The 11,113-nt window shown below is 38.3% G+C and overlaps 1 protein-coding gene across 1 annotated transcript; it reads left to right on the forward strand.

Annotated features, from left to right (window-relative positions):
- Positions 1–305: 305 nt before the first annotated feature.
- On the forward strand, positions 306–10,024 carry LOC139738351 (uncharacterized). The gene is made up of 9 exons (XM_071648988.1): positions 306–702; positions 3,212–3,364; positions 3,727–3,873; positions 4,760–4,861; positions 6,000–6,197; positions 7,841–8,005; positions 8,340–8,466; positions 9,182–9,426; positions 9,854–10,024. Exons 1-9 carry the CDS (start codon positions 460–462, stop codon positions 10,022–10,024), a joined length of 1,551 nt encoding a protein of 516 aa, XP_071505089.1. The 5' UTR covers positions 306–459.
- Positions 10,025–11,113: the final 1,089 nt, after the last annotated feature.

Here is an 11,113-nt window from a genome sequence, read left to right on the forward strand (position 1 = left end):
TCTCGCTGTATTATGGTGGTGATCAAAATGGGGGTGAGCGAATCAGCTGACTTGGTTGTCGCACTCGGCTGAGCTCGATTCGCTCGTCCGTAAATACAGGGAGAGGGCCTTGAAAAAGCCTATAGGGAAAGCACAGTGATTCACTGTTATTGTACTATATTTAGAACATTACATCGCTTCGAGTAGCCGATCAAGTATAGATGGTACAGTGTGTATAATCACCGTCAGTCGCTTGATGGCAAGCTAATAGCAGAGAGGTATATAGTACAGAAAAAAACGCACCCTATCGGGTGCGGTGAAGGTAATACACGGTTTCGGAAAGGAGACAGTCCTGTATAATGTAGCTGGCAACTGCATGTGAGAAGTGAATTCACCCGTAACCATCTGTAATCAAGCTAACAATATTAGCTTCACATAAGAGTCGGACTCATAGGAGTCAACAAATCTTGCCGTGGAACCATGGCTCCAACAATGTCGACACAAACAGTGGACGTTCATATCAAGCTGACTAGCGGTCGCACCGTTCACTTTCCCGTACCACAGGAGACAACCGTCGCTGAGCTGTGTCAGAAAGCAGCTGTGGAGCCGGAGGAGAAAGCACCCGCGGAAGAAGTAACGTTGAGGTTCGATGGCAAGACGCTGAAGAGAAGCAAAACCGTCCGAGATTATGGAATCCGGGAGGAAACAGTACTTAAAGTCAAGGTATAAAAATTGCTATATGGGACCTGTATTGATGCTTCAAGAAGACTAATGTCTTGACTTCTTTTGAAGTTTTGTTAATACAGCATAGTTCAATACTATCTCCTGCTGGAGTTTTGTTGGGTGATTTCTTTAGCTACAGCTCTACACAGATTAAAGTTCGTCAATCCTTGAAGGTATACTCCGAGTAAGAAAGACGACACTCCCAACTTCTTCGTTTTGGCGCCCACTACAGGGCGCCGACAAGATTATCCGGAGGGGTTGATTGCACGTATATGAGTTTGTATGTCACGTCTTTTGCATTCTTTCTGCGGGGGATGGAGGGGGGGGGGGGGTTCAAATTATTCGTTTTCTTGGACCATAAAGTTACAATTATTATAGATAATTGATTTGACATTACTTTAAATTTCTGTGTATTGACTGCAGACATATACCTGGGAGTATACTTGGAATCAATATTGAGATAGATGTCAAAGAAAATTCTGATAGTTATGGGAATGCACATGCACATGCATCATTGGCCTGTTGCAGAAATATATTTGTACCTGGCCTGTTGCAGAACTATATATTTTTACCTGACAAAAGGGGTACTGTCGCACACTGCCGGGTCAGTATGATTCCATCATTGATCTTAAAATAGGAAAAATACTCTTTTGAAAATAACCAGAGTTTTCTCAGGTAAAAGAGACAAGCTAGAATTCCCCACTCTAGCTCTACGCTGTTAACCATTTATAATTCCATCATACTGCCTTATATTTCTAACTACAATCTCGTTTGGCCTTGTCAGAAGCCTAAACTCAACTCACTGTGTCTTCAGGAAAAAAACACAAACAAACAAAAACTGTTCGTACTAGCACGAACTCGGACTCATGCAATCATTTTTTTCTTTCAATTGCGTACACTCACTATACGGTCTCATTACGACATTAGTTACCTCCAAAGTGCTGTGTTAAGTATTTGTGTACAGATTCCATTCCCACGAACTGCCTTGACATTGTTCCGCTTTAACTCGGCTATTCATAGTTATCCAACCAGAACCTCGACAAACGTGCACCTACAGGCCGTGTCACACCTTTCCGGACAAGCCTTCCGTGCGACTTGCGAAGAACAATTTTACTACCCGGAGGTCTCCGCAGATGACGACCCGCAGATGACAGTACCTAGCACGTATCTCACCCGTAGTTGCCCGGAGGTGCGCACGCAAATCCTTTTTACCCGCAACCATGTTTAGGCCCTGTCACACCTTTCCGGGTATGCAAGCTATACGCGAGACTGTTGCGTGTGGGGATTTTCCAGCATATCGGACAATTTCTGAGAGAGGACAAGAATTTGGGCGAGTTTTGCATGTGTCTTACTTGCTGGACGCGTTCTACTTAAGTTCTACTTGCGGGTATTCTGTGTGACCTGCGTGCCAGGCGCGTGGGTGCTGACAACTCAGTGAAGAAATTCCTCTGAAGAAATGCCAGAATTCCCACAGAAGGTCATTATCTTGGCCGCGTACGGAAGTTGTACGGGGACTGCGAAGTACCTGCGTAGGAGTTGCCTGCGAGGTGCTGCTGCATAAGGGCCTCCTACTGGCGTTCTGCGTGGACCTCTGCTGGCAATCCCCGCGACTCACCCGGAAAAAGTTTTGGTCATGCTCAAAACTTGGCTGGGGGTAAATCGAACTTGCGTGCGCACCTCAGGATCCGGGCAACTGCGGGCGAGATACGCGCAGGTACTGTCAGGTGCGGACCAACTGCATGCAGAGAGCTCGGGTTAGCAAATCCGCAAGTCAACCCGCAAAACTTCCCCAGATACGGTATGACAAGGCCTTGAGCATGCTCAAAACTTATTCCGAGTGTCTCGCGTGGATTTGCCCTCAAGTTTGCCCTCACCCGAGAGAGTGTGGCAACGCCACTTAATGATAGGAATAGAGACAGAGAGCAGCATAAATGTGGATTATATAATTATGTATGTATGTACATGTATATATATATATATATATATATATATATATATATATATTCATATACTGCATTCCGCGTCTGCAGTGCCCACGCGGACGTATAGGATTCTGTGTATATATAGTAGCTGGGCCCTATCTTAGATCTGCATCGGACATTTTAAATCCAGATTACATTATATTGCCTCTCGTGATTTTGTGCTGCTCGTTTTTTGTTTTTTTGGATGTGCAAAGACCGTTCACATGCCAATAAATCCAGCACAACAATCAATCACAATCAAATATTTCCCTCCTTAATTGCCAAGGTTAAATAAGTGATGTATATTTGCTGTAAAATAGAAATTTGATGTCATCATGCCATCCTATTATAGTAAACGTGCACGTTTTCATAATCATTATCCCCCTTCAGGTTGTGGTACCATTATCATGCAATATTGGAATCGTCATTAATTTATCAATTTCGTTTTGCAGAGAACAGAGCATATTTAGTAATTTTCTAAATGAATGTGCATGATGGGAGGTGTTAAGTGGGAACGATTTCATCCTTTTCCCCCAACATCCTTGCAGATGATCGCTAAGCAGACGTTACAGGTCCACTTGAAACTGCCTGACAATGAGGTTGTGTCCTTTGCGATCGACAACACATCCCTTCTATCCGAAATCAAGGACAAACTTGTGCAAGAAAAGCCTGATATGCAGCAAAAACTAATAACATTTAAGGCAAGATATATTATCTTTATATTCCAACAATTTACTTATGAATAGTTGTAAATGTTTGAAATATTTTTCATTCATTTAAAATATTTTTTTTTAATGATTGTATATCATACTTTTATTGGAATGAAAGATAAATGGAACGAAATTCAGTCTACCTATTGGCATGGTATAACTTGGGATGAGATAGTCAGTCATGAGCAGAATTCAAGAAGACAGATTTATTGTAAGTTAATGAATTGACATCATGTGACAGAAATACTTGCTATAACGTATCATTAAATATGGCAGCTCTATTTCCCTGTGTCACCATTAATGTGATGACAAATTTGTGAAATAACAACGTGTCGTCTGTATTTATCTTCAAGATGGGTCACATGGAGCTGAATCTGTCAAACTACGCCTATGAAGATTGTCTCGAAGATGGAGAAAAAATTGATGTAATCCACGTGAAGGATCCACCCGGAGAAGATGGGGAAGAGGAGGGAGAAGAAATGGAAGAGGAGAAAAAGCAGGTGGGCGATGTGTGAAACTAGATTTTCTTTGCACAGTTTGTTTCTTGTGCTAGTTTTCTTGTTGTTGTTGTTCAGATTTTTACGTAGCATTCAGGTAGTTTGGAAGTCTATTCATGAGTAATGGGCGGGAAATAATGTATCTATAGAGACCGGGGTAATAATAGGTACGCGCTTTGAGCACCTTACAGAGTGGATTTAGCGCAATATAAATTCATATTATTGTCATTATTCATATATATAGGTCGGGTGGATGATGAGGATATCTTCTTCTTCAAGGAGATATGAAAGGAACTTCCTGTGAATTGTGCACATGAGTCGGTACAACGTTCTATCAAGCCAATGCTAGCCTGTAATAAAATGATGTTCACGAGGATGGGCTGTTCCTCTTGCGAAGGTGGAAGTTAAAAACAATTATCTGGTTCGATAGGATCATTTCATAACTCCAAATACATCTTAATCCAAAAGTAGTCTATTAACCAATGGAAAAACTGGACGCAAGATGCTTTATTAAGAATTAATTTGCAGCCGTGGAGATGGCTGCATTGCAGAATTTTGTACATTTTCATTTCGTAATCACATACATAATCAAACAATGATTCTTCAAATATGATATAAAACTACACTCTCATTATTCAGAAAGCAAGAATGACATCTGATAAACAGAATTTTGAAATTAAATCAAATACACTTGTGCATACACATTGGAAGAACTGTTAAAAAAGATGAAATATATTGATAATCAATTCACAATTATATATATGTATATATATATATATATATATATATATATATATATATGTATAAACATATATATACACTGCACAAACATATACAATTACCTAAACTGTTACAAAGTAAAATGTTTATTTTGTTTCCCTGCGTACAGGAAGTTTTGAACAGCTTTGCTGCCAACATGACATCGCAGCGTAAAGTCGACGTAGTATTCTCCTTCGACACGACCTGTAGCATGTACTTTTTGTTATCGACGGTAGGTTGGTCGAGGACGACCTCCAGGACGACCCAGCTTGCTATTACTTCCTGTTGTTTATTGATCCTCTACAATGATATAGCTGCAAGTGCTTAATATTCATACTTCAGGGATCCACTTGCATTAACGACTTATAATGTATCAATTTTTACTAGCGACTATATTTGTCAGAGCAGTCAGAATCATTATAATATTAGGCTTGGATTTTGATGTTATGTTAACTGTTGCAGTATTTTTGTTGATGACGTGAGCAATAAACGATGATATAATTGTACATCAACGATACAAATATTCACACGTGGTGTGTATCTGAATTAAATCACTGAGAATCAATACAATACAATACAATACGTATACACACACACACACACACACACACATATATATATATATATATATATATATATATATATACAAGTGTATATATATATATATATATATATATATATTAATATTATATATTATGATACTTGTAGTCCGCGTGTTGGTACCAGTACAGAAAAGATGACGAAGTAGGGTGGTAATGCATTTCAGTCCAACAGTGCTATTTATTCAGACCAAATTTTCGACGAATACATTCAGTCTTCCCCAGGGTCGACAATGACTTCCAGAATTGTCATTGTCGACCCTGAGGAAGACGAATGTATTCGTCGAAAATTGGTCTGAATAAACAGCACTGTTGGAGTAAAATGCATTACCACCCTACTTCGTCATCCTTTCTTATCATAATATATATATATATATATATATATATATATATATATATATACCTATCACGTATAATATATACATTTATACATACACATTGTATATTTATATTGTCACAATAAACCACCCAAGGAAAAAAAGAAAAGAAAAGAAAAGAAAAGAAAAGGAGGTGACTTTGTACCTTTGCAGTGTCTTATACAAGACCACCTATATCTTTGGAAAGTCGTGCTTAGTTATATATCACAGCTCTCAAATCTACAATAAGCAATAATGAATATCTATTTAAATGTTATGTGTATGTGAAAATATATGTTTCATATACACGTTTGTACATATTACAGCTGTATTATGTATGCATATATTCATGTAGCATGCGTCAATATGTTTCTGTATCTATCATCTATACCATATAAACGTTTTATGTTTTCAGGTCAAAGAACGAATCCGTCAGTCAGTCACCAAACTCCTGGCAGATATTCCCAACATCCAGATTGGAATCATGGCTCATGGAGACTACTGTGACCAGAAGTTTTACGTCCTGAGGAAGCATGATCTCTCCTCCAATGTCAGCGACCTCGTGAATTTTGTCACGGAAACGGACCGCACTCTAGGAGAAGGATGTTATGCGGTGAGTTTCAGTGGTAGGATAGTTTTTCTTCCCATTTAATAAAAAAAGAGAATACAGAACATTAAAATAATAAGCCCTTTTTACACTTGTGTTTCTTAACCCCTTACTTTCTCTGATCCAGGACTATCGTTAGTCCCGTACCAATTTTTTCAGCTTTTTACACTCGCCAATTAGTCCCGTACTAAGCTCTTGTCCGGGGCTAAGGAGAAAATTGACCTTTTTACACTCGTATTTCTTAGTTCGGTACTTTCCAAACCACATGAATATTCATGATTACGCTGTGCACTGTACACATACACACACGCACCGGCAGCACTTGATTATCTCGTTTCTGATTGATCAGTGGGGGTCGGACTTCGTCTCCGTCGCTTAGCCCCGGATTATTTTTTTCGTTCTGTTTACACTCACTTGCTTGGCACCGCAATTGCGGTGCTAACCCTGCTACAGTTTTACAGGGCCAGATAGTACGGGACTCAAATCGGTGGGGCTAGCCCACTTTGGCAAAAACAAGTGTAAACAGAAAGTGGGCTAAGGAAAGTCCGTTACCAACGGTGGGGCTACGGCCCCCCCCCCCCTTAGCCCAACGGTGGGGCCCCCCCCCCCCCCCTTAGCCCCACCGTTGGTACGGTACTAAGCAAAAATTTGCAAGTGTAAAAAGCCCTAAGGAGTATTTTCAAGTCAAATAAAACCCCACATTTGTCTCTGCTTTTGGAGATTATCTTTTGCCCAATCCTCCCCCCCCCAAAAAAAGAGAAATAAAAATAAAAGAAGAGAGAGAGAGAAAAAAAAAGAAAAAAATTCTCTCCCTCTCTCTTTGTATAATATATATATATATATATATATATATATATATATATATATATATATATATCTGTTTGGTGTCTTGTTTCTAAAACATGCGCTTTCCTCGCCAGGATAAAGCGTTTTAATGCCATTTTAGGTTTTAATCTCATATATATATATATGATAATGTATGTGTGTATGCAACAGTGGTATTATACTTTATTACCCCTTATACACTTTAGTACCACAAACATCTGAATTAAAAAAAAAGAATAGGGAGCGAAAAAAAACACAGAAAAATAAACGTTCTCTCTTTGTATGATATATACTCGTGTGTGTGTGTGTATATATACGTGTGTGTATGTATGTGTGTGTAGCTATGATATTCATGTTGATAAATATTAGAATTGTATCCTGTGCAATTGCATGTAGTGTGATAGTATAATGATATTTCATGTGATAATCCACATGACGTGTTTTTATCAGATATATTGATTTTGATATAAAACATTATCAAAAGCGCAAGCATGAGTACCTAATTATTGGCAATTCATCTGGGCAAACCTGCAATGATTTACATAACTTCCCATGCCCCCTTTTTTCGATGGTATTGCACAATCCACTTTTTCTGGATCTGCCCCTGATTTCTGTCACATTAAACAACATGGTATATGAAATATCATGATGTGTTTTGGTCCAGAGGACTTACTTTGACTATAAGTAAAACAAATCATTTTTTTTTTTGTGGCTATGTTATGTATATGATCACATTTTGTTATACTGAAATTCCTTACAACAACTTGCAAATACTTTTCATGTTTTTGACATTAGTTTGCACAATATCCACTTTTATCTTCCAGTGTTACGAGTGGGTCTTGAGACATGCGAACAATCTGTCCTGGCGTGAGGACGCAGCCAAAGCTCTGGTCATCATCGGTGATGTCGTCCCACACGAGAAGTCTTACACCACTGAACAGGTGGACTGGAGGGCAGAACTTGATGACTTAATCGCCAAGGAAGTCAAGGTAACCCCCATCCCCCAACACACACGCGCGCGTACACACGCACCACAATATAGATACTATGGGTGTTATGGAGAGTTCCAGTGTCGGCACATTACAACATGTATAAGTATACAGAGTATAAGTGCACTTTATTTCCAATTCCTTCATGGTATACTTTCAAAACACTTTACATGAATTAGATAACTACTAGACTGCATGGCTCACTGCTTTTTCTTTAATGTCATGAGATTGTTTGAAGCTTATACAACATGCATGAGCGAGGCATTGATGGTAATTATTCACGTATAAGGCAAACCTGATTCTTACAATTAAATCAAGTTTTGTTGTTTTACAGGTGTACGGAGTGCAGGTAAAAGACCATGATCCAGCCGATTCTTTCTACGGGTACATTGCGCGCAAATCTGGTGGTGCTCATATCAAATTCCAGCAATTTGGGCTTATCACCGACATGTTCCTTGCAGGTAAGACCGCAATTCTATTCTGATAAACTTGTAACAATGCGTCGTTCCTTTGGATGTTTCTATTTGTTTTGTTTTGTTTTCAATGTGCAGATCAAAAATAAATATGTAAAAAAAAAACGAGGTATAGAACGAGAATACAAAAATACGTGTAAATAGTACGAGAAGACATTACCGATTGCAGCTCATGTAAAATGCATAATAAAAAAATGTAATTCATATTTCCTATTTTGACTAAAATGAGGAGAAGGCAAGAGAGCATATCGAATTTTTTTCTTAGAATTGTTCAGAGGCAGCTTTTTAAGATTTTCCGGAATTCCGGAGTTCCAAATATTAGATCCATAAAACCTTATCGACTGTTTTTGGGCACGAGTTGTTCGGAAACAAAATGGATAAATATTGAATTGATGCCGAGTGTTTTTTTGAGTGAATTTCATTACAACGCTTAATTAAAATAATCCATAAAAACAAACGTAAGATCCTCAAGTGAGGCTGATGCAAGTCGAACAGCCATTATAGCAATTTCTACAAACTTATATACAAAAGACCAACACTGATGTCAGTCGACTCATCAATGCAATGATATAATTATCATATGATTGTACTTCTACCGATGGTGGCGTTGGGTGAGCATCTATATAGGGACTGTTTTTAATACACAAAATAAAATGATTATACATTATACCCTTTGACATTTTTATTTTGTTTATTGTTGTAGTGTGCTATAGGGAGTCCGGCGATGCCCAACTCAAAGCTTATGTTGATGAGGTGAAAAATGAGGGAAGGATGACCGAGGAAATGATGGATGTGATGCAGCAGTTAGAGAAGAAACCAGAGGAAGAAGAGGAAAAGAAAGAGGAGGAAAAGAAGGAGGAGGAGAAGAAGGAGGAGGAGAAGAAAGTTGAAGAGGCAACAGCTGAACCTGCGGATGCAGCGGCTGAACCATCGCCACGGAAACCACAGGTAAGAAATTCAAACATCCCGCGGGAAATATCCGGCATTTTCACAACAAACTCTCATTTAATACCCAACCCATTCCAGACAATGATATGAAGATCAATTAAAGCCATTTCCTTTAGAAATTACTTTATTTTGTTGGAAACCATATCTTTCGTTTAATGAATTACATTGTATTAAGGTATACGGTCTGTACAAGTGTTTGTGGCAAAATGCATACACAGAAAACTGGCGCATTTATACATCTAAAGGAAAGCACTAACCATCACACTCCATGATATACACACACACACACACATCTTATACAATAAACCCCAACAAGCCCAAGAAAAGACATTTATTCGCCATTCTTTTAAAGAAGGGAAATGATGGGCATGTTTGCAATGCTGATGATGATTATAAAAATCATCACCTTGTTTGTTTGTTTATCCAGGAGGAGGCTTACGTTAAAAAGCCATGGTGGGACCAGAATCTGGATCAAGAGACCCGCCCGCGATTCACCTACAACGCTAAGAGAGACGTCTGGCGCCGAATCCACGTGGGTAGAGGAGCAACGATCCGCAATAAATGTGGACAGTTGAAGGAGGAATGCATTCTAATGTAGATAGTCCTTGTAATATCTCTGGTCAGGGGGACATTATAGGCCCTAAATGCATATATAATATATACCTTGACTTAGATACCCCTGGTCAAGAAGAGTTTGACATGACAATTATTATGACTTATGTTTTTTTTTTCAATATGTATATCTATTTCTCGTATTTCACAACGAAATATAGAATGACATAAATCACGGAAAAAAACAACATCAAAAAATTATCAACATTATATTCGAAACATAGCCACTAAGCAAATAACACAACGTTATATCAAAATCATGCGAAAAATAAGATGTAAAATATAAATGTATTATAAATATACGAACCAAAAATGCCATGCTAATTTAGATAAGTTTCTTCGGTTAGGTGATTGATCTTCTTAGATTTCTTGAAACATAGATTCATTGCGTATGTATAAGGACTATAGAAATGTTATTTATTGACGTACATGTATATCATAAATGATAAACAATAAAAGAGGAAAAAGAGAAAAAAATGCTCAAGATGCACTGTATATACTAAGTTTACTGTTGGATGTATACGCACATTTTTCATTATGCTCTTCCATTCATGTGTATGTTGATACATGTACCATCCAACCATGTACCGCTGTATTACCTCTATCATCTATTCATACCGGTCACTTGCGCTGAAGTGCATTGTGCACTGTACTCTCATAGTCTCAAAAGTTTTGCTCAGTGACATGTAGCAATCAAATACCCTGATAATTTCCTGCTAGCCTTAACAACACTTCCTGTAACTCATTCAGAGTTACCCTTTGTGAAGGCTAACCAGTCACATAATATAGAATCCAGATAAGGTTATATGCAGGTATAAGAAAGTGACACAGCTAGGGCAATAGTTGACCATAGTGGATATATACAGATAAAAAGAATTGAATGATTGTGGACATACAGAAACAGTGCAAATTTCATCTTCCAGGTGTAGTCGTGTTACTATTTGTGATCAGATTAGATAGAACATTCCGGAAAATTCTTCGACACGAAGCGTCTTTTTTCTTTACCATCAATGTGAATACTGTATTATATACAAATGCTGTTTTAGAAATCGGTTACATGACAATCCTCATTTAC

The sequence above is a fragment of the Diadema antillarum genome, unplaced genomic scaffold (assembly GCF_040938485.1).
Source record: "Diadema antillarum isolate AM-2024a unplaced genomic scaffold, OU_Dant_1.0 seq00000738_RagTag, whole genome shotgun sequence".
NCBI classification, from domain to species: Eukaryota; Metazoa; Echinodermata; class Echinoidea; order Diadematoida; family Diadematidae; genus Diadema; species Diadema antillarum.

Excerpts from the sequence above, each read along its gene's own strand:
- LOC139738351 (XM_071648988.1), top strand. The coding sequence starts at position 460 with ATGGCTCCAACAATGTCGACACAAACAGTGGACGTTCATATCAAGCTG. Across the intron at positions 8,006-8,339 it reads TAATCGCCAAGGAAGTCAAG|GTGTACGGAGTGCAGGTAAA; the intron begins GTAACCCCCATC and ends GTTGTTTTACAG. Across the intron at positions 9,427-9,853 it reads CATCGCCACGGAAACCACAG|GAGGAGGCTTACGTTAAAAA; the intron begins GTAAGAAATTCA and ends TTGTTTATCCAG.